This window comes from Oryctolagus cuniculus, chromosome 17 (genome assembly GCF_051225735.1).
Source record: "Oryctolagus cuniculus isolate XC-2025 breed Fujian yellow rabbit chromosome 17, ASM5122573v1, whole genome shotgun sequence".
Taxonomy (NCBI): domain Eukaryota; kingdom Metazoa; phylum Chordata; class Mammalia; order Lagomorpha; family Leporidae; genus Oryctolagus; species Oryctolagus cuniculus.
This window is the reverse complement of record NC_142883.1, coordinates 49,021,738-49,045,259: the sequence shown is the minus strand read 5'-3', so window position 1 is coordinate 49,045,259 and position 23,522 is coordinate 49,021,738. Positions and strand designations below refer to the sequence as shown.

The following is a 23,522-nucleotide window of genomic DNA, read 5'->3' as shown; positions in this document are numbered from 1 at the left end:
TGCACAGGCAGGTACAGGAGCCCAGTTTCTGGCCCGGGGTGGGGGAAGTTCCTAGAAGAACGGGATCCCTGTCTCCCTGCCACCAAGGACCCTGGGCTGGGAGCTGGGCCAGGGTGGCCGGCGGTGGTCCTGGGGCAGGGCAGGGGACTGGGACTCTTGGATGACACGATGGGCTGAGTTGGTATTGCCCCTGCACGGCCACCGTCTGCCACTCAGCTCACCGTTCCACAGGGGTGTAGGTCCAAGTGTGGGTGATGGAGCAGAACCCACTGCTGGCTCTAAGCTCCCAGGAACCAGCCCACAACTACTGAGAAAGCCACGTGGCTGGCGGTGTACAAGCAGAAACGTGCCTACTCGAGAGTGCCTGCCTGCCCGTGGGTGCCTGCTGGTCTCTGTCCCCGCCTCCTGGCCTCCTAAACCGACGAGGGGAAGCTGAGGCTCCTCTGCAGCTCCTGGCTCGGTCTGCACGCAGCTGCCTCCGCTCCAGCCGGGATGTGGCTGTTCCTCTCTCTGCTCTGCACGGCCGGTAAGTCGGCTTCGCCTCCTGCCTCTGGAGGCTGCTCGGCCCCACGTCTGTCTGTCTAGCCAGGATCAGTGAGGGGAGCTTCCCTGGGGAAGGGGAAGGGCTGCTATGGCTGTGTTGACTGCTGACGGACGGCTCAGGGTTCTGCTGCCCTGTTCCCCAGGGTCTGGTGGGGGTCTGGTCGGAGTCAGCCCCCTCTCTCCTTGGCATCCACTCCGGGCAGGTTGTGAAGTCGGATCGTTCTCAGCGTGTGGAGGCTGATGGTGCCTGTTCCACCTGCAGAGCTCCCTTCTCTTACTGAGCGGGGCTCAGCCACTGAGGGCGAGGCCCCTGTGAGTGGGTAGGGTGGGCGTTGAGATCTGCGCCTTGGGGGGAGCCAGCATCCTGTTCTTGTTGTCAGGGTTCGTGTGAAAACCCGGGTGTGGGTGGAAGGGAGGCACTTCTGCCTGGGGGTCCTGTTCTGTGTGTTGAGCCGCCCATGGAACATTATGGGTGAGCCAAGCCGGGAGCCTGCCCACAAGGTCCCAGGAAGGACATGGCACGGTCAGGTGAACCCTTGGAGGTGGCTGGGATCAGGCCTGAGGCCAGTGTGGTCCTGCCTAGTGGTCTGGGGAGACTTCTGGGGTCTCCTGCCTCCGTCAGGAGCTTGGCAGGGGAGTTAGATGGACGTGAGCATGTGTAGCTTAAGGGCTTTTGGGAGCCTGCACTCTCCCTGAAAGCAAGCTGGGGCTGGCCAGTGGGCCCCAGTGTCTGGATGAGCTGAGTCCATGGCAGGTCACCGAGAGAGACCCAAGCCTGCACGGGGCCCCGGCAGAGTGTGCGTTTGGGGAGAGACATTAATAATTGATATTTCAAAACCAACAAAATAGTTGTTATGGAAAGATCGAAGTTCTGTTGAACTTCCTTTACAACGCCGAGCTGTCTTTATTGTCAGTTACACAGAGTGTGGAGAGGGCCTCACGCTGTCTCTGGGGCTTAGGACCCTGACACACAAATGCCAGAGAAGGGGCTTAGGGTGGGCCCTGGCGTCCCTCTCCCATGCAGAGGAGACAGCCAGAGAAGGGCAGTGACTCCAGGGCCACGAGCAGGTGCCAGCAGAGGGGCTCAGGCCCAGGCCCCTGTCCTGCCTGGGGGCCCCGGGACAGCTGTCCCTCACCGCAGTGCCTTTTCTAGTGGGTGACATTTACCAGACCCCTGTGAGGCCCGAGCTGCGAGGCAGCAGGGCCAGGTGGGGGAGGCGTCATCAAGAGCCCCGTCCTGAAGGTGCCCTGAGCCCCGCTGGGGGAAGCGATGCTGTGGCAGTTCCACCCTGAGCAAGGGCCCAGTGCTGGAGAGCTCCCTGCAAGAGATGACGCTGGAGCCGTCTTGAGGGCTGGAGAGTCTGAGTGGCAGGGAGGTAGCAGGGAAGGCAGGAAGAACCTCTCAGACTGCAGCCCCAGGACCTGGGCCTGCCTCGGCTGGAGACGGCCCACGGCTGTCCCTGGCCTGGCCTGCTCCTCACCTTCCATGTCCCCCAGCCGCCCTCCCTGGCCATGACCGAACAACGGCCCAGGGAGGTTTTAGGGAGAGTGCAGGTGCAGAGGGGCGCGGCCTCACGGCCTGCTGTCCTCAGGTCAGCCCCACCCCCGACTCATTCTGTGTCCACAGCCACTCACTTCTCCATCCTGGGTCTCAGCACCCCGGGGCAACATCCCTCACCGTGCAAACAGGGAACTGGGCTGTCTGCCCGTGTCCTTACAGGGGTGAAGAAGAAGGAACCAAAAGTCCAGGGCCTGCTCTGCTGATACCAACTCAGGCCGAGGCTCGGGGCCCTGCCGGGGCGATGGGAAGGCAGCATGTGTGGGGCATGAATGAAGAACTTAACTGATGGCGGGCCGGCGCCGCGGCTCACTAGGCTAATCCTCCGCCTTGCAGTGCCGGCACACCGGGTTCTAGTCCCGGTCGGGGTGCCGGATTCTGTCCTGGTTGCCCCTCTTCCAGGCCAGCTCTCTGCTGTGGCCAGGGAGTGCAGTGGAGGATGGCCCAAGTCCTTGGGCCCTGCACCCCATGGGAGACCAGGAGAAGCACCTGGCTCCTGCCATCGGATCAGCGTGGTGCGCCGGCCGCAACGGCAAAGGAAGACCTTTCTCTCTGTCTCTCTCTCTCACTGTCCACTCTGCCTGTCAAAAAACAAAAAAACAAAACAAAAAAAACTGATGGCGGTCATCATGGCGTGTGAATTGGGCCCCAAGGATGGGGCACAGTGGAGAAAAGGGGCTTCCTGTCTAGGGAAACAGTGTAGACAAAGGCCTGGGAGTGAGGAGTCTGGCTTTGGAGGGGGGGAGGGGTGAGGCTGGGGTGAGGCAGCAGCATCAGCAGGCCCCAGCTCCTCCCCCAAAGTCAGACCAGAGCGGAGGGCAGTGGCCCTGTCTGGGGGTCCCAGTGTGATGCATGTGTGCGCGCACACACACACACACACACGTTCTGACCCCTTGAGCCCCTGCAAGAGAGGCCATTACAGATGTCTGTGGGTCTCAACATGGTGGTGGGGGGAGGGTATTCAGGCAGAAGGGAGCCCAAGCAAACGTGAAGTGTCCAAGAGGGGCAGTGTTCATGGGAGAACCGGGGCGTGGCAGGGGGCAGGCCCTGTGGGAGCTCCAGTCTGTGCTAGCTTGGCTTGTGCAGGGCGGGTATGATGTGTGTGGGTCCTGAGTGCTGTGGATGGGGTGTGTGGGTTTACGGTGTGTATAGGATCTAGGGGTGGGTTGTGTTGGGGTGTGCATGAGGTATAGAGGGTATATGGGGTGTGTGTGATACATATGGGGTATGGATGAGAAGTACGGGGTGCGGATATATGAGGTGTGTGAGATGTGTACGGGTGTGGGGTGTATAGGGTGTGTAGGGGGTACGTGGGGTGTGGCTGTGTGTGGTGCACATGGGGTGGGTGTGCGCTGAGTGAGGGGATGAGATGGATGGCATGTGTAGTGTGTACTGGGGGGCACATGGGTAGCCCGGCCTGGGAGTGCCTCGGTACAGGGGTGAGGAATGGGGAGGACCCAGAGTGCCAGGCTGAGGGGGCTTGGACTTCAGCGGGAGGGCACCGGGAAGCGCCAGATGGCCTTGAGCAGCATAGTGACCGCCAACCTGTGTGTCGTATGGAAGGCGGAGGCCAGTGCAGAGGCTGCTGCTGTGGTCCAGTCCACAGATTGCCGAGGAGGTGGGGCCGCCCAGAGAAACACTGGGCATGGAAAGCAGTGCCCTAGGCCGTTGTCTCCCTGAGGTGGACGGAAGGGAGGGGGCAGCTTAGGTTGAGGTGATGAGGCTCCGAGAAAAAGAGGCGGGGCCAGCGCGCTGCTTCCCTGGAGGGCTGGTGCTCTGCAGGTGGGTCCCGGGAGGCACCCCCTGTCAGGCCCTGCTGGGTGCTCTGGGGCAGGCCTCGGGGTGCCTGAGTCTTCCGTAGCCCGCTGCTCGCACAATTCCTCATAGGGACTGTGCCCCCGGACCTCAGCGTCCAGTGATGACCTACTGTACTGTGACAGTGTGCATCGAAAATGCCCAGGGCAGGGGCTGGCGCTGTGGTGTAGTAGGTTAAGCTCCGCCTGCAGCCCTGGCATCCCATATGGGCGGCTGTTCAAGTCCCGGCTGCTCCACTTCCCATCCAGCTCCCTGCTAATGGTCTGGAAAAGCAGAGGAAAGTGACCCAAGCGCTTGGACCCCTGCACCCAGCTGGGAGACCCAGAAGAAGCTCCTGGCTCCTGGCTTCGGCCTAGCCCAATGCTGGCCATTATGGCCATCTGGGAAGTAAACCAGCAGACAGGAGATCCCCCCACCAACTCTTTCAGATAAAAATAAATCTTTTAAAAAAAATAAATTTAAAAAGTAGCATTTAAAACATGAAGAAGTAAAATGCCCAGGGTGGGGTGGGTGTTGGGCCTAGTGGTTAAAAGTCACCAGTTGGGACGCTCACGTGTCACATTAGTCTGCATTCTGCACTTGCTGCAGCTCGTGACTCCTGGCTTCTTGCTAATGCAGACCCTGGGAGGCAGCAGCGTGACTCGGGTGCGTGGATCCCTGGCACCCGGGCGGGGGGGGGAGGCCTGGATTGGGTCCCTGGCTCCTGGCTTCAACCTGGCCTAGTCCCAGCTGTTGCAGATATTGGTGGGGTGAATCAGCAGCTGGGAGCTCCTGCTGTTGTTCTGTTTGTCTCTCTTTTGGCCTCTTAATGAATTAAAAAAATAAAAACAAAAATGCCCAGTGTGATGGGGAGGCGAGGGAGGGGAGGCAGTGGTGAGTGACAGGATGGAGGGGGCCGCGCAGTCTGACTCAGCTGCCCTGTGCCTGGGAACAGCTGGCGGGAAGCAGGCCTACGGGTCTTGTGGTGACAGACGCTGGTTTAGGTGGGCTGTGCAGTCTGACAGCTTGCAAGGGGCTGCTGCCGGGGGTGGGCGAGACTGTGAGACAGAAGGTGCCAGGCCTCGGGTGCGGTTATGACTCTGACAAGCAGATGGGGGAACTGAGGTGGGGTGACGAGCACCAGGTCCTTTGTGGCTCCCAGGCAGAGTGAAGGTTTGAACCGGGACTGTCTCTGGGGTCCACACTGTTGGCTCTGAGTCTGGGTGGGCAGTGCAGTGGAAAGGGGGCCCCCATACACACACACACACACACACACACACACACACAGGTTCTCCTGCCCTCCCTGCGTCCCCGCAGGGGGCTCTGACCCCGTTGTGGGCTCTTTATCACTGCCAGCTGCCCAGGCCCTGATGCAGGCACCGCAGGCGGCCTTGCCCAGATCTGAGGGCCATCGCCCCACTCCCTGTTTCCCAGCCCCTCCTGGCTTCAGCTTTTACAAAAGTCTTTGGAAGCAGGCGGGCCTGGGTGGCAGACTCTGTTGTCCCGCTTCCCCGGGGCCCCCAAGCGAGCTGGTGGCCTGCACAGCCTCAGCACACGGCGCAGTGCTGCGGGGGGTGGGGAGGCCTCTCATTCCCACCCCGCCAGGCAGCTTGCTCCCAGGCGCCTCAATGGGAGAGCCTGGAAATGGGCTGGCGATGGGGTGGGGTGTGGGGGGTCTGGCTGGCTTTGACGCTGCCAGGCACCTCTTCTGGGCCAGGTCCTTTGCTGAGCTGGGCTTTGCGGCTGGCGGGTGTCACGGATGACTCAGACCGGATCACAGTCTAGGGGAGACAGCCGTCATCACGGGTTACCTTGGCTGAGACAGGGTTTCATCGAAGTCAGACAGAGATACCACAGGACGTTTAGGGGAGGCAGGGACCCATGCGTGACTCTGACCAAGGGTCTCGACTGGCTCCTGGTTTCTGGCTGTCTGAGCAGGGCCCCTGCACGCAGAGGTGCCAGGGTGGGGAGGCAGGCCTGCTGGGCAGAGGGGACAACTTGTGCAAAGGCCCAGAGGTAGCCAGTGTGAGATGGCGGCCAGGCAGTGAATGCAGAGGTGCGGGGTGTGGCGGTGCCACAGACGCCCGGCCAGGAGTCTGGATTTTCCCTGGAGCTTCAAGTCATTTCTGTGGGTTACACCAGGGAGCAATACATGGGGAGAAAAGGCCTCCTGCTTGCCCTGTGACAAGCTGGTGCTCACTCTTCAGTGCTCTCCTTGTCAGTATGCTCACCTCGTCAGTTTGCTCACCTCCTGTCCCCCCCCCCCCCCCCGCCCCGACCTGGCTGACCAAGAAACAGCAGGAGGCGGGGCCAGGAGCTTGAGTCCAGAGCCGCTGGCAGCCTTGCTTTATCTAAGGATGGCATGAGCCCCTTCCCGGCCTGGGAGACCTCATCTGAACCCCAGCCAGTGCATGTGCAGGCTGCAGGGGGTTACCCTCCCAGCACCCACCACGTGCAGGCCATCGGGCCAGGCCCCAGAGAACGTGGCGAGTGAGGCAGACACAGTCTTTGTCCTTGTGGGACTGGGCAGAGGGTGCAGGCACAGGCAGTGAGTGAGTAAAGAGGTGGGCAAGGTCCTTGTAGACCGGGGTCGGTGCTGTGGTCAAGGCTGGTGGGAGCCAGCGCCCCGGTGGGGTCAGGAGGTCAGGAAGGCCTCTCCTGGGAGTCAGCTGTGGGACAAGTTGTGTAGAGGTCTCTACAGCCTGGGGCAGAGCCTTTCTGAGGGGGAGGCAGAATGACTTCTCGCCATCTTTCTGGGTTCCTCTGCAAGGCTACCAATTACATTGACACGGGGCAGACGGACGGGAGAAAATAGGGTCAGAAACAGGTCCGATGGTGGAGGCTTGGCTGGCATCCTGAGCTACAGAAAGGACTAGGGGCTTGGGACCCCCGGGGGTGGCGGCACACATGCTGGGAGGGTGAGGAGGTGGTTTTGTTAAGCAGACGAAGTCGTCTGGAGTGGCTTGCCTTCACGGGCCTGTTCCTGGGACACCACGGGCCAGCTCCACCCAACTCCCCCTGTGTCTGAGCTCAGAGTTTCAAACTCAGACTTCGCCTGTGAGGTCTAATTTGGGGGTGGCACTCTGACCTCCTGCAGTCATGTTTTGGGGGGCGCTAGCCGTGCCATTGTGTGTCTGGAGACCTCCCGAGCGCTCTGGAGCGCTCCTCAGGTTCTCAGGGTCACGAGGCCTCCCTCAAAGCCCCAGAAGGACAGCACTACGGAGCTTCCGGAGAGCCGAGGGCCCCCTCCCTCCTGCCCTGCCCCGTGCCTGTGTTCATCTGTAGGTAGCCCTCGTTCTAAGCCAGCAGATGTGCTTCTTCTCCGAGCTGGGCCCACCTGCTCAGGGTGTGGGGGGGCCTCCACACACCCGGCGTCACAGAAGCGCTTAAGTTCTGAGATCAGAAAATAAACAGTTGGTTTTTCCCAGAGTCTCTTGCTGCTTTGTGCAGGGCTCTCATCTCTGGGAATTGAGAGACAAAGACATAGACCCCGCCTTTATAGCCCCTCACTGTCCTCCTTGCTTTTAATCATAATTCTATTTTTAATTTTATTGATTTTTTTTCCAAAGATGTATTTTATTAATTTGAAAGGCAGAGTTACAAAGTGAGAGAGGGAAAGAGAGAGAGAAATCTTCCATCTGCTGGTTCACTCCCCAAATGCCTGCAGTGGCCCTGGGCCAGGGGCCAAAGCTGGGAGCCAGGAACTCAGTCCAGGTCCCACGTGAGCAACAGGAACCCAATCACTTGAGCCATCACTACTGCCTCCCAGGTCTGCGTTAACAGGGAGCTGGCGTTGGGAGGGGAGCCAGTCTTCAAACTCAGGGATTCCAATATGGGACATAGAAACCAGCACCCTAACTGCTAGGCTACACAGCTACCCCAACAGCAAAATTTTAAGATAACAATAAACCCAACATGCTTATTACCCGGATGGCACATTGTCAGGACTCGACCACACTTCCTGCAGTTACTTCACTCTCCCTTGTTTTATTGCCTTTGCTAACGTGTTTTCAAGCCTTGCTACTCGAAATATGGTGTGGAGGCCAGCCATGTGGGCATCACTTAGGAGCATCCCAGAAATGCAGGGTCTGGGACCCCTGGACCCTTCCTCAGGCCTCACAGCAGGAAGCACCGACGCCTGGGGCTCGCCAGCGCAGGTGCCGGGGCTGGCAGACTCCGGTGGTGTCGGCCTCATTGTAAAGTTCTCCACCAGGCTGTCGTCTAGCAATTTTATCCATTGGTGATCGAGGCTGAAGTCTTGACGGTGTTTCGTTAGGCCTCACCAAACAGTGCTTTTCTTCTACATTCATTAATAATAATTCTTCCAGCTGGCGCTGTGGCTCACTAGGCTAATCCACTGCCTGTGGCGCTGGCACTCCGGGTTCTAGTCCTGGTCGGGGCGCCGGATTCTGTCCCGGTTGCTCCTCTTCCAGGCCAGCTCTTTGCTGTGGCCCAGGAAGGCAGTGGAGGATGGCCCAACTGCTTGGGCCCTGCACCCCATGGGAGACCAGGAGAAGCACCTGGCTCCTGGCTTCAGAGCGCTGTGCGCCGGCCGCAGCAGCCATTGGGGGGTAAACCAATGGCAAAAAGGAAGACCTTTCTCTCTGTCTCTCTCTCTCACTGTCCACTCTGCCTGTCAAAAATAATAATAATAATAATAATACTCCAGAACATTTTGGTGGCCTTGAAATACACTTCGTAAAAGGAAGGCAAGAAGAACACTAAACACTTTCTCTTCACAGTCAGGTGATGGTGACTTCATTTCTTCCAGTGATGACCAACTGGAAAGTGGTTTCTTTTATCTTCATTTTTCCCCTCTTTTAAATATCATTATGAACTTATGAGGTTTTTATATATTTAATGTGAAATTCTTATATATATATATATATATATAAACATATTTAAAAAATACAACAAACAGGGGGTTGGTGCTGTGGCACAGTGGGTTAAAGCTGCTGCCTGCAGTGCCAGCATCCCATCTGGGCACTGGTTCTAGTCTTGGATGCTCCCCTTCTGATCCAGTCTCTGCTATGGCCTGGGAAAGCAGTAGAAGATGGCCCAAATCCTTGGGCCCCTGCACCCACGTGAGAGACCCAGAAGAAGCTCCTGGCTCCTGGCTTTGGATCGGCGCAGCTCTGGCCATTTCAGCCATCTGGGGAGTGAACCAGCAGATGGAAGACCTTTCTCTCTGTCTCTACCTTTCTCTTTAACTTTGTCTTTCAAATAAATAAAATAAATCTTTTTTTAAAAAGTACAACAAACAGAAAATGCATTTACCGAGATCAGTGAATCTCCAAAGAAAAGCAGATCCATGCAGGCAGTAGCATGTCCAGGAGTGGAAGGTCTGGGGTGAGTGGTACAGCGGTCAAGACAGCAGCTGGGACACCCATTCCCACATCAGAGGGCCTGGAGTTGAGTCCCAGCTCTGCTCCTGAGTCCGGCTTCCTGAATATGCACCCTGGGGCCAGGAAGAATGAATCAAGTATTTCAACCCCTGCCACCACCCGCATCCACATAGAGATCTGGGGCTCCTGGCTTTGGCCTGGCCTGGTCCTGGCTGTTTCAATCTTGGGGAGCAAACCAGTGCATAGAAGTTTCTCTCTCTCTCCCACCCTCCCTCTCTCCTCCTGCCTTTCAAATAGAGAAAGCAGTCTTCAAACAAAAAAACATGGGCTGGCACTGTGGCCCAGCAGATTGGCCCATGCTTGTGACACTGGCATCCCATATCCATCTGAGTGCTGCCTAGAGTCCCAGCTGCTTTAGTTCCAATCCAGCTCCCTGTTAATGTGCCTGGGAAGGCAGCAGATGATGGCTCAAGGGCTCAGACCCCTGCCAGCCATGTGGGAAACCAGAATGGAGTTCCTGGCTCCTGGCTTTGGCCCGGCCCAGTCTTGATTTTTGTGGTCATTTGGAGAAGGAACCAACAAATAGAAAATCTCTCTCTTCCTCTTTCCCTCTCTCTCTCTGTCACTCTGCCTTTCAGATAAATAAATCTAATAATAATGATAATAATAATAAAGTTATAGCACAGAAAAATACCTTGAGGACAAAATAAATACCAAACCTCAAAACAGTTTACAACATGTAGAAGGGGCAGGTGTTTAGCCTGGTGGTAAGGACAGGGGTTAGGGTGCCTGCATCCCACATCAGAGCTGCTAGGTTCAACTTCTTGTCTGGGCTTTGATTCCAGCTTCCTGCTAATGTATAACCTGGAAAGCAGCAGTGGAGATGGCTCAAGTACATGGCCCCCTGCCATGCATGTGGGAGACCTGGATTGAGTTCTGGGCTCCTGGCACCAACCCTGGCACAGTCCTGGCCACTGAAGGCATTTTGGAGTAAATCAGCAGATGGAAAAATCTGCCAGTCTGTCTATCTGTCTGCCTGTCTCTCTCTGACACAAATAAATAAAATAAATTTTAAAGGCTGGCGCCGCAGCTCACTAGGCTAATCCTCCGCCTTGTGGTGCAGGCACACCGGGTTCTAGTCCCAGTTGGGGCGCCGGATTCTGTCCCGGTTGCCCCTCTTCCAGACCAGCTCTCTGCTGTGGCCAGGGAGTGCAGTGGAGAAAGGCCCAAGTGCTTGGGCCCTGCACCCCATGGGAGACCAGGATAAGTACCTGGCTCCTGCCATCGGATCAGCGCGGTGCGCCGGCCACAGTACACTGGACGCGGCGGCCATTGGAGGGTGAACCAACGGCAAAAAGGAAGACCTTTCTCTCTGTCTCTCTCTCTCTCTGTCCACTCTGCCTGTCAAAACAAACAAACAACAACAACAACAAAAAAACAAACAAAAAAAAAACACAACTTTTTACAAAGGAGAAAGAATGTTTAGACAATTTCATTTAGGGGACAAACAAGCATAGTTGGATCCCTGTTTGACCCTGTGGCAAAGATTCAAGCGTGAAGTTAAACGAACAAGCAAAAATGTCCAAGATGTGAGTGAATTTAAAAACATTGCTGAGTGGGGAAGCATGACATAAAACTCAAGAGTGACAAAGGAAAAACCATTTGACATAATAAAAAGTAGCTATGGGGAAAATGTAATAAGCAAGCCAAATAAAAAACAGCTCAGTGAGCAACATTGCCTGTAACACACTGCCAATTTCTCTTGGGTAGGAAAAAGCTCATACGAATGAATAAGAAAATAGTCAATATGTACTCCAAAAATGGGCAATGCGTACAAATAGGCAGCACACGTATAAAAGGCTTGATCTTGCTCTTAATTAAAAACTTGTCTTAAAACACGGATAGGGGCTGGTGCTGTGGAATAGTGGGTAAATCTGCCTCCTGCAGCATTAACATCCCATATGGGTACCAGTTCAAATCCTGGCTGCTCCATCTCTGATCCAGCTCCCTGCTAGTGTGCCTGAGATTGCAGCAGCAGATGTCCTTGGGCCCCTGTACTCACGTGGGAGACCCAGATGAAGCTCCTGGCTCCTGGCTTCCACCTGGCCCAAACCTGGCTTTTGTGGCCATTTGGGGAGTGAACCAGTGGATGGAAGACTTAAAAAAAAAAATGGAAAAAGGCTCTGCTCACAGAGTTCAGGTGATGTGGGGAAATGACCTCCCATTCTCTTGTTGCAGCATGAGTTAGCACAGCCTCATTGGGGCCTGATTGTCAATATCAATTCTTCCCATAAAATTGTTCATGAAAAATATCAAATGTACAGAACAGTGGACAATTGGATTTTGCTATTGTCAACATTAAAATAAATTTTCTTTATCATTGTATATTTTGATGTACTTCAAATAGATTGCAGACATCAGCACAATCTATCCCTAAACATATTGCCTAGAGTTCAAAAATATGTTTGCGTTTATTTCTTTTTTTAGGTAAAATATATGCACAGTGAAATGCACAAGTGGATCATACATTGTGCTTTGACAAACTCATGCACCTTTGTAATCCAAACCTCCATCAAGAGACAGAATGGTTCCATCACCCCAGAAAATCCCTTGTACTTCCTACCCAGTTAATTCCTACACACCCTGGTGCACCCCAGGCAATTTTTTTAAAAACTATAAATTAGGCCGGCGCCGTGGCTCAATAGGCTAATCCTCCACCTTGCGGCGCCGGCACACTGGGTTCTAGTCCCGGTTGGGGCGCCGGATTCTGTCCCGGTTGCCCCTCTTCCAGGCCAGCTCTCTGCTATGGCCAGGGAGTGCAGTGGAGGATGGCCCAGGTGCTTGGGCCCTGCACCCCATGGGAGACCAGGAAAAGCACCTGGCTCCTGGCTCCTGCCAGGATCAGCGCGGTGCGCCGGCTGCAGCGGCGGCCATTGGAGGGTGAACCAACGGCAAAGGAAGACCTTTCTCTCTGTCTCTCTCTCTCACTGTCCACTCTGCCTGTCAAAAAACAAAACAAAACAAAACAAAAAAAAACTATAAATTAATTCTGCTAATTTCAGAACATTGTATAAATGGAATTAAACAGTAAATGCTCTTTTTAGGTAAGGCTTCTTTTATTCAGCATAATTTGAAAAAAAATATTTATTTTCATTTTATCTGAAAGGTAGAGAGAGAAAGAGAGAGAGATCTTCCATCCACTGGTTTCATTCTCCAAATGACCGCAACAGCCAGGGCTGGACCAGGCCAAAACTAAGCCAAACTACCACACGGGTGGTAGGCTATCCAAGAGCTAGAGCCACCGCTGCGGCCTCCCAGAGCGTGCACTAGCAGGAAGCTGAATTGGAAGCGAAGTATCTGGGGACTGCAGGCAGGCAGTCAGAGACGGGATGAGGGCGTCTAGGCTGCACCTTTACGGCTGCACCCAACGCCCGCCCCATCAGCATCACTCCTGAGATGCGCTCACGCTGCTGTGTGAGCAGTTTGTTTCCTTTTAGTCCTCAGCAGCACCCTGGTGTGTGGCTGCGCCCGGACAGTGGGGTTTAGCCATTGTCCCACTGGTGAGCGTTTGCTTGTTTCCAGTTTAGGGGTATCACAAATAAAGCTGCTGTAAACATTCCTGCGCAAGTACTCTTTGAGGACACATGAGGACTTTAAAAAGTTTCTGGAAAAATGAAATTAAAAGGTAACTTTATTTTGGTGCAAAAAAAATTTTGAAATCCATGCATTACAACAGCTTGTCAAAGCAGTCACAGAAATGCACATTACGAAAAAACTATATAAGGATTCCAAAAGTTTTTAATACCAAAAATAATATCTTTTAACTCTGTTTTTCCACTAACTTTCTTTGATAGATTTATTTATTTGAAAGGCAAGAGTTACAGAGAGAGAGGGAGAGAGGTCTTCCATCCACTGGTTCACTTCCCAAATGAACACAACAGCTGGGGCTGGGCCAGATCAAGCCAGGAGCCACGTGGGTGCAAGGACCCAAGGACCTGGGACATCTTTCGCTGCTGTCCCAGGCGCCTTAGCAGGGAGCTGGTCAGAAGTGGAGCAGCCGGGACTTGAACTGGTGCCCATGTTAGTTGCTGGCATCACAGGTGGTGGCTTAACCTGCTGCGCCACAAATGCCCCTGCACTAAGTACCGTCAGATGTTTTCTCTTGGATCACTTGAGAGACACACAACAGAATGAGCATAAAGTGGACCCTCTTGCTGGTGCTCACGGTCTGTTTTAACTTGTCCAGTGATGAATACGTGCTGTGTGACAGGCGCAGGAAAGGGTAGGGGGAGGCAGGACGTGCATCTCAGGGGAGAGCCTGAGAAGGCTTCCTGGAGGAAGGGGCTCCATTGCTGGCCCAGAGGCTCTGGGTCAGATATATCTGCATCCAGTCCTACTGCCATGGGGAAAAGTATCTTTGGGGAGTCTCACTTTTCTCATCTATAAAATGGGTATAGTGGCAGCACAAGACTTGGAGGGATAATGAAAGGCCCAGCTGTGGCTCAACTCTGTGCCTCTTCTCACCCACAGTACCGACGCCCCTAGCGGCCTTCAACGTGGACGAGGCCGGGGCCTGGGTCACACCTGCGGGAGCACCTTTCGTGCTGAGTGCACTTCTGCACCAGGACCCCAGCACCAACCAGACCTGGTGAGTGGGGGCGGCAGGCAGAGGGCGGGGGTTGCCTTGGCGCCCCACCTCTGCAGCCTGGGGAGAACCTTTCACTGTCACAGGGGTGAGCTGAAGAGAGAAGCAGTGAGCACCAGGCCAGTGTCGGGGGTCCCCAGGGTCTGAACCCTCTCCTCACCCTGGTTCTCTGAGCTCCACTGCCTGGGGGGGAAAGAGACTTAACACCTACTTTACTTTTTTTTTTTTTTTTTTTTTTTAAGATTTACTTTTTTATTTGAAAGTCAGAGTTAGAGAGAGAAGGAGATAGAGAGGAAGAGACAGAGAGAGATCTTCCACCCTCTGGTTCACTCCCCAGATGGCTGCAACAGCCAGAGCTGCACTGATCTGAAGCCAGGAGCTAGGAGCTTCCTCCGGGTCTCCCACGAGGGTGCGGGGGCCCAAGCACTTGGGCCATCTTCTGCTGCTTTTCCAGGCCATTAGCAGGGAGCTGGAACAGAAGTAGAGCAGCCAGGACTTGAACCAGCACCCATATTGGATACTGGCATTGAATTTGCAGACAGCGGCTTAACCCCCTGAGCCACAGCACCAGTCCCTTAACACCCACTTTAAAACAGAGTCGACGAAGGCTCCTTACCAAAGTGACAAGTGCTAGATACAGAAAATTTGGAAGGCAACAAGATAGTGAGAACACAGGGACTGTGCCCGAGAGAGGAGGGGTTCAGAGGCAGGCTGAGGGGCTGCTAGGCCTGATTCAAGGGCAGCTGGGCTCTGTGTTTACAGCCTTAGCAAGGAGCTCAGCCCTGAGCCTCAGCTTCCCCTGTCTGCAGTTGGGGGTGGGGTGGGGTGGGGTGGGGGTGAGTTGCCTGCCTCCATGCGTTGTTGCAAAGACCATTCGGAATGATCTGCATACAAAGGGTTTCACAGAGTTGCTTTCCAAAGTGAAGCTCAACAGATGTTATCTGGTATTTGAAAAACATCATCAGTATCCACTCGTTAGATAGGTAAAAGTGTAAACTGTGCCCACCGTGTGCTGGTGAGACAGGGGTGCAGCAGGACTGTGTGGGAGTGTGACTTGGTCCCACCACCCCGGCATCGGGTGAAGCTGAGGGTGCACTGGCCTTTGAATCGGACATTTCGCCCCTCGATTCAAGTGCCAGAGCAGTTGTCAGGCACGTGGGACACCGTTGATTGTAGCCCTGCTTGGCATCGTGAAAGAGGGAAAAAAGGAAGGTGTGAGTCAAATGAGACGAAAAGCAGGTCCAGTGACTCAAACTGGCGCCCTGGTTACTAACCTGGGTCTGAAGGCAAATTGTAAATTATCTATGCAATGCCCATCCATGCAACCAATGTGGAGCTCCCACCACGAGGGTACTTCAGAAAGCTCGTGGGGAAATGGAGTTAAAAGGGAAGTGCAGGAGCAGGCGTTTGGCCTAGAAGTCAAGACGTCCATTTGCTATGTGGGAGTACCTGGGTTCAGTTCCTGGTCCGGCTCCTGGCTCCAGCATACCACTAACGCAGACCCTGCTTGGCAACAGGGATGGCTCAGGTGATTGGGTTTCTGCCCCCCATGTGGGAGACCTGAACTAATCCCAGCTCTTGGATTCAGCTCTGGCCTAGCCCTAGCTGCTCAGATGTGAGCATCTGGGGAGTGAAGCAGCAGATAGGAGCCCTCTCCCTCTCCCTCTTTCTCTCCCCAAATAAATACACACATAATTATTTTTAAAAATAGTCTGGGTGCAAAAAAAAATGAAATCCATACATAATTTTCTTGTAATGTGCATTTTCCATGAATTTGTTGCTAGGCCTTGGGGATACAACGGTGAGCTCAGGGAGCCCATGTGTCGTCCGGGGGAGGTGGACAGGAAGGGAAGGATCTGAGGTGCATTCTGTGACGGCAGGGTGCTGATGTCTGAGCGTGTCTGTAGTTTGAGGAGAGGCTCTGAAGTGAAGGTCACCAGATCCAAGGCCCCTTTCAGTTTCTCCTGTTGTCACCAAAATGGCTTTCAGAGCTGTGTCTTTTTTTAAAAAAAAAGATTTATTTGAAACCCCAAGTTGCAGAGAGAGAAAGAAAGACAGAGAGATGTCCCATCCACTGGTTCACTCCCCAGGTGGCCACAATGGCCGGGACTGGGCCAGACTGAAACCAGGAGTCAGGAGCTTCTTCAGGTCTCCCAAGCACTTGGACCATCTTTCGCTGTTTCCCAGGCACATTAGCAGGGAGCTGGATCAGAATCAGAGCAGCCAAATAGGAACCAGTGCCCACGTGGCATGTTTGCATGGCAGGCGGCAGCTCTGCCCACTATGCCACAACACTGGGTCCAGAACCGTGTCTTTTTAAAGTCAGGTTCACAAAACATTCCATTTTGTTGTTTTGTCTCTTTGTTCGTCCCTCCTCCTCTTCCTGTTTGTTGCATAGTGGTCATGAGGCTTTGTCTGTGCTCGTTCTATCACCTGGCAAGGCTCAGGCCCAGCATGCGTGGGCGTCAGAGCCCAGGGTCCCGATGGGCCTTGGGGTGGAGCCTGGTGAAGTGCTCAGGGCTCCTGGCTGTGCAGAGCAGCTCCATGTGGTGGGGGCTGGGTGGACACTGGTAGATCCTAGGCAGCCTGATGGGCCCTGGACTTGATCAAGGCCTTACCCACCAAGCAGTCTTGGATCTTTTTCCTGGCCCTGCTGTCCTCATCTCCACAGTGGAAAAATCTGGTGACTGTTAGGTTTCAACTCCTGGTTGCTTAAGTTGTCACTGGTGAATTTCTGTTGCTTGCAACCAAGAACTCCCACACAGCAATAGTAAAGTAGAAAGGGCAGGCGTTGCTCACTGATAGGGATGATCTGTGAGTCCCCAAACCACTGCTCCAGAGATTAAACCCTCTCCATGCCAGGAACAATGTATCACCTGCTGGCCCAACCTCTGTTCCTAGAATAGCAAAGATTGCTGTGTTAGGCGCTAGGCCTGCACCTGGCTCTCGGCTTTAGTCCATGGATTTAAGTGGTCAGGATAGGCTCGGCCCATCTACTTACTCAGCAGGTATTCATGCAGGCAGAGTGTGGGGGATAAGCTAGTGAAGGAGACACGGCCACTGGTTCCTGGAGCTCCTGGGCTCATGAGGGAAACCAACAAGCCAGACAATGACAGGAGTGACGTCCGCTCCCGTGGGGCGCCTGGGGTAGTCAAGGCAGGTGTGTTCTTCAGCGTTTCTGCTAGGACCTGCACAGGAATTAGCATGAGAAGGGGTGGGAAAGGGGAAGGCCAGGAGAGACAGCAGCTTGGTCAAAAGCCCGGAAGCCAGCCTGCGCAAGGCCAAGGCCGGGAGTGACAGAAAATCAAATGCAGGAGACGGGCGGTGCCGCCTCTCCCAGGCACCGAGGGTTGGGAGGAGCCAGAAGCAGAGAGCGGGCAGTGAAAGGTTGTCAGAGAGGTTTTGGCTACAGGAGGATAGATTTGGTGTTTGTTGCATTTCGTTTTGGTAAACATTCTAATGACAAACAGCAGCCAGAACACGGCACCCACGCTACGTGGGCAGCCCAGTGAGTGCAGAGTGAACGGCTTGTGCGGGCTGCACCCAGGTCAAGACCACCGAGCCCCTCCCGGAAGCCCCTCCCAGACTCATCCCCTAGCCAGAACAACCTCCAGCTGACCTCATCTCTGCAGGCCGTCCTCCGGCTTTGGGAACTTGGCACAACGAAGGCCTACGGTGTGTGCTCTTGGCCCAGGAACGTCCCCCTCGGTGTTGCCTGAGGCGAGGCCGCCCATCCTCCTTGCTGGAGTTTGCCATGTGAACAGCACTGGTGAGGGGCAGCTTCCCTGGGCCTTGTAGCACCTTGAGTGGAACCACTGGGTGGTAGGTTATGTATTGGCTCGGTGTTCAATTTTCCAAACCGCTTGCCACCCGTGAGTGGGGTTTGGGCTGACGTGTTTGTGGCCATCCCCTGCCCAGTCCCTTCCCGCCAACCCCAGTGGGGCCCTCCTCAGCTGCAGCCCCTGTCCCGCAGATGCAGGGCCAAGGGGACCAAGGGGAGTCTGCAGCCCCTGGCACAGAGCTCAGGGCCTGCCAAGGAGGAGGGAGAGGACCTGGGGGGCTCACGGAACACCCCCCCAACCCCTGCTGAAGCAGACAGGGGCTCATGAGTTTGAGCAGGCTGGGAAGAGGATGTGGTGAAGGCACTCTGGGCTCCCACCACAGATGATGGGGTTGACAACCACAGGCCTGCTGCACGGAGCAGGAAATGAGCCAGGGAGAAGCACGGACGGGCGCCCTGTGCACAGGAAAATGGCGTGTCCCCCTCCCTGTTCCTCTCTAAGATATACCACAGCAGGCCTGCCACATCCTGGCTTTGGCTGCCCCAGAGGGCACGGAGCAAGCCGTAAGGCAGGCCTTCCCCTGGGAGCTGGGGACCAGCCTCTGAGAACAGGGCTGGGTTAGTGCTGCGAGAAGGCAGGAGAACAGGGGGTGCAGGGTTGTCAGCTGGTCAGTCATAGGTTTGCAGTCATTCCGGCCATAAACCTGGAGACCACCAGCCAGGGGGGGTGCGGAAGGGGTGGGAGCAGAGGCGGCCGAGACTGGGTCCCTGGCCACGGGCCTGCGTGGCGGTCTGAGCCATCTGCAGTGCACAGCCAACTTGCACAGCCCACACACGGTGGTGTCCTGGAACTCACAGTTGGGGGTGGGAAAAAGGCCATGGTTGTGGGTGGGACTCCAACAGTCCAGGCCACGGGAGGGCCTGGAAGGGTCAGGTTGCACCTGCCTTTGGGGAGGCACCCTGGGGAATGATGTTTGGGGTGATCGTATAGAGCCAACGGCTAGGGGGTGAAGTCCGAAGGGGAGGGAGAGCCAAGGCTGCCCTCCAGCAAAACGTGGTTGGGGTGGAGCCCAGTTCTGAGCCCACCCTTCAGGGCTGAGGCTCAGGCTGGTTGCTGAGGGGGTGACCTAGTTTGGGAGCTCAGCAGCAGAACCCAAACAGAGGAGCAGAGCTTAGCAGCACTCGGCTTTCCCCCAGATTAGTCCTGCAGCTGTTACTGAGCCTCCGTCTGTGCTAGACACTGCTCCAGGCTCTGGGAGTGATACCTGGATCGAGAGAGACAGGATCCTTGGAGCTTCCTGTCTAGTGAGCGAGACAGCGAGAAAGCAGGTGAACAGCGACACAGGGTTCTATCAGATGCTGGCAAGTTCTGAGAAAGCGAGCGAGCCGGTGATGCGATGCGAGGCGGAGCTGGGCTGAGAGGCACAGGCCGTAGAGCCAGCACTAGCGAGGAAGCAGGCTGGAGGGAGAGGACTGAGTGAGGCAGCCTGGGGAAGCGAGGGCTGTGCGGCGGGCACGGGAGAGGCTTCAGGGGTAGGGCGGGGCCCCGGTTGTGCAGGGCCCCGTGGGCTGCAGGAAAGGCTCTGGTCTTTTTTCTAAGTGCCTGGGAGGCTGCTGAAGCAAGGGAGTGAGTTGCTATTTAAAATAAATAAATAGGAGCCAGCGCCGCGGCTCACTAAGCTAATCCTCCGCCTTGCGGCGCCGGCACACCAGGTTCTAGTCCCGGTCGGGGCGCCGGATTCTGTCCCGGTTGCCCCTCTTCCAGGCCAGCTCTCTGCTATGGCCAGGGAGTGCAGTGGAGGATGGCCCAGGTGCTTGGGCCCTGTACCCCATGGGAGACCAGGAGAAGCACCTGGCTCCTGCCATTGGATCAGCGTGGTGAGCCGGCCGCAGCACGCCGGCCGCGGCGGCCATTGGAGGGTGAACCAACAGTAAAGGAAGACCTTTCTCTCTGTCTCTCTCACTATCCACTCTGCCTGTAAACACACACACACACACACACACACATGTTGTGGCCCAGTGGGCGAGCCTCTGCTTGTGATGTGGACATCCCATATCAGAGTACCAGTACGAGGCCCGGCTCCCTGCTCGTGCACCTGGGGGGCAGCAGAGGACGGCTCAAGTACCTGGGCTCCCGCCACCCATGTGGGAGACCTGGATGGAGTCTTGGCTCCTGGCTTTAGCCTGGTCCAGCCCTTGCTGATACAGTCATTTGGGGAGTGAACCAGCAGATGAAGATCTTGTTTTCTCTGTCTCTCCCTCTCTGTCACTCTGCCTTTCAAATAAATAAAATAATCTTAAAAAAAAAAAATAGGGTGATTACCATAGGTCAGATAAGATGGTGGCGGCCACGCAAGTGGAGGGAGGAGATCCACTCTAGATGTAACTGAGGAAAAAGCCTGAGAAGGATGTCCCCAGGCTCGGGAGTTGGTGGTGGGTGGGCCGCTTGGTGGGGAAGACGGTGGGAGCAGGTGTGGGGACCAGGCGTGAGCCCTGTCTTGGGCATTCTGAGCTCGAGATGCCCACTGGCCCGGCAGCTAGCAACAGAGCGGCAGCGCAATGAGGGAGTGGGGCGCGTGGAGGGGGAAGAGGTTTCAGGAGGCGGTCGCTTATGCCCAGGGCTGCCAAGGGACACAAGGACAGAAAGGGGCCCACTGGCTGTGGCAGCACAAGACTGCGTCAGGGGGTGGATCTGCCTAGGGGCCACACACAGGTGCAGACTCGGTATTATTCAGTACACCACACAGAAATGTGAATGCGTTGCCTAATATGGAGAGCGACAGGGGCTGAGGAAGTGGAGACGGAACCTCATTTCTGCCCCCCATCCTGTGCTCTCTCTGCCCCCCAACCACAGCAGCCACACAGTGACCTTTCGAGGTGTAGACGAGTCCTGGGCTTCCCTTTTCTGTGCTCCCTACTGCCCTCAGCATCAAGAGCCCTGTGCCCCCTCCCCTACCAGCCTGAGGCGCTCACCCCTGGCCTCAGGTGGCCACAGGGAAGATGTTCAGGCTGACCCTGGACCCTGCTGTCTCTCGGGTCTGGGCTGGGGCTGGGGACAGGGACCGGAAGCTTCCAGCCAGGAATCACCTCCCCTGGGGCTGCCTGTGTCATGCTCAGGCACCCAGCCCCAAACCTCCCGCTGTGACTGACCCAGAGGCTGGGGCACCTGGTGTTCTCCTGGGGCGACGCTATCACCGGGGCAGGTCCCCTGGACAGCCACCAGGAAGCCAGCACTGCCTCCAACAGAACCAGTGGTGGCTTCCTGGTTCTGCCACCCCCCACAAGAGAGCATCTCTGACAGGGTGGGTACAGGGAAGGAGGGGTTGCATTTAACCATTTCATGCCTGAAGATATGCCTGCCCCTCATGCAGCCTGGAGGGCTGGGTTGGGAGTCTGCAGCCCTTTTCCAGGTTGGGGCCTTCTCCCTCGCTGGCCACACAGAGAGCTGCAGTGCTCATGGGCACATCATGCCGGGAGGCAGGGGAGAAGGGAGCCAGCAGTCAGCTCAGCTTTACCGTCTATGCCCCCACCCCCACCAGGCTCCTGGTCACCAGCCCGAGAACCAGCAGGCCATCATGGCCCCTACACCAGTGTTCTCTCGTCCAGAATGAAATCCAGTGCCGGCCCGTGGGTGAGTCAGCCCCAACTCCAGGGAGTGCTCTCCAGCAGCCCTGGGCAGGCATCCCGCACAGCCCAACCCAAACCATTCCAACCCCAGATGCACCTCCTGCAGCTTGTCCACCCCTGCTCCAGCAATGCGCAGAGCCAGCCTTCCACCCCAACAGCATGAGCGAGACCTTCCACAGAGTGAGTGCTCTCTGCTGAGTGCTTCATTCGCCTCCAGTCCTCAAAACCACGCCACTCACAGGAAAGGCAGCCACCGCTCAGAGATGTCCTTTGGTTGCCAGTGCGGCCATGGGATCACACCTTAGTACTGGTGACTCCTCAGATGCAAGCCCCAGTCCCAGCCCATCCCAACACAACTCCTCACACCTTAGTGGAATTCAGCCTGACCCGTGCCAGTCTCTCTGTGGCCATGACACATGGAGCCTGGCATATACGAAGTGTGCACTACATGCTACGTGAATGAATGGTTGCCTCATTAGCCAAACTCTGCCAAACCCACACAATCCAACTCAAGTCACATGCGTACTGATGACCACTGGGCTGCGTAAGCAGACTGTCTGTGACACAGAGTGCGTGATCCCATGACTCAAAGGGAAGATTCCACAGGGACAAGTCTTCGAGGCTGGAGGTCCTCGGCCTACAGTGCCATACTGCAGCCTCTGGCCTGCTCCTCCAGCCCAGTTCACACCCAACGAGTGGGCTTCTCTCCATACCCACCCTGCCAGGACAGGGCCCCTGGTGGAAGAATAGGTCAGTCTTTGCTGCACACCCATCCCCAAGTCCCAAGGCTGGGGCCAGAGTGGACATCGGTGGGCACTTGCCCAATGAGTGAGTGTGGGTGACCAGGTTTGACCCTGAAAGCCCCCGCTCCAGCTTCTAGAGGCTGCCCTGAGTGGCCAATGGTTCCTCGTGGGGCCCTGATCAAGGTGGTCCCATGCCCCCTGACCTGGGCTCCCGGCTTGCCACCCAGTGCCCTGGCCTTTCTACCTGAGTTCTGTGTTACAGAGCATGTCCCCATGTCCAAGGGGAAGCACCTGGGAGTGACAGTGGTCCGGAACCACCATGGTGTTTTGGTGAGTGTGTGTGTGTGGCAATGTGCAAGGCCCCAACAAGGCAGGTGCTGACCCTTGTGGGTGACCCTAGCTTGGAGACCCGTCCTGACTGGCATGTTATGCCCAGGGCTGAGCCCAGCCATCTCCCTAGGACCAGCCCCACGGCTGTCGGTATCTCTGACTACCTAGGCTGATGCCAGGGCTGCCCCAGGTGTACCTTGTGACCTGAACACCTGTCCCAGGGGCTGACCTCTGCTCTGATCCCAACACTGACTCCTGCCCCTGGTGAGCGAGTAGCTAGGTAGCTGTTTCTGTGTCACCTACCTGATTGAGTCCCTGCATTCTGGATAGGGTGACAGTTGGCTGGGGCTAGGGATATAGGGTGACCAGTCTTTTCTCTCTCATCAGATATGCACCCAAATGCAGTCTAGGCAGCCCCACAGCCTCAGCTCAGAGCTCACAGGCAACTGCACCTTGCTGGACTCTGACCTGCGTCCCCGAACCCAGGTCTCCTTCATTGATCTTGGTAAGAACTGAACCCACACTGGCCTTGGACAGCTTACAGAAATCCCCTTCGGTCTCCAAAGAGGGGCAGCAGCCCCTGGAGAATGCAGAGGGACCCTGAGGCCCAGAGAAAGGCAAGGCAGGGTGGAGGCCTTGTGTGAAAGGAATTGGGATCCAGTTCTGGGCTCTTCCATGCATGTTCTTTGAAGAGAATCACCTGGATCCACATGTACGTGTGGATGCTGGAGACTGCTATCAAAACAAAGAAGGCGGCATGGGGGAGGAAGAGAGCACAGCCAGGTGGCGCCGGGCTCTGGAGAAGGCAGAGGAGGAGGAGGAAGAGGAAGAAGAGGCAGGTGAGAAGAGGTGGCCTCCAGGGGTGAGGAGTGCCTTGCTCCAGGAGATGGAAAGCAGTGGTTGTGTGCACATGTCTGGCCAGTCCTATCCTACACATGGGGAAACTCAGGCCAGAGAGCAGGAGTGATGGGAGTCGTGACTCACACAGAAAGAGCAGAGCCCATTCCAGCTCCCTCTGCCTCTGAGACAAAAGCTTTGCTCCTGGGAGCGTGCCTGGCTTCTTCCCTGAACTGAGCCCTCAGGACATAGAGGAGGTGGGGGTGTGTGTGCCCTACAAGGCAGGACATGCTGCCCTCACTCCTGTCCCAAACCCCAC

At 56.0% G+C, this 23,522-nt stretch overlaps 1 protein-coding gene across 19 annotated transcripts in view; it reads left to right on the top strand.

The window, feature by feature from the left end:
* The first annotated feature begins 231 nt into the window (after positions 1 to 231).
* ITGAE (integrin subunit alpha E) overlaps positions 232 to 23,522 on the top strand; it is a 58,007-nt gene continuing 34,716 nt past the window's right edge. For 17 of the 19 annotated variants that reach the window (XR_007911457.3, XR_001795252.4, XR_011383629.2 and 14 more), the window contains exons 1-6: positions 358 to 526; positions 13,771 to 13,888; positions 21,206 to 21,297; positions 22,299 to 22,366; positions 22,754 to 22,871; positions 23,059 to 23,205. Coding sequence is in view for 15 of the 19 variants with exons in the window: in XM_070061223.2 (XP_069917324.1) it covers positions 493 to 526; positions 13,771 to 13,888; positions 21,206 to 21,297; positions 22,299 to 22,366; positions 22,754 to 22,871; positions 23,059 to 23,205 (577 nt within the window). In the remaining 4 variants the exon portion in view is untranslated. Of the gene's footprint in view, positions 527 to 13,770; positions 13,889 to 21,205; positions 21,298 to 22,298; positions 22,367 to 22,753; positions 22,872 to 23,058; positions 23,206 to 23,522 lie in introns of all 19 variants that reach the window. The other 2 variants (XM_017348965.4, XM_008270877.5) reach the window with 2 other exon arrangements.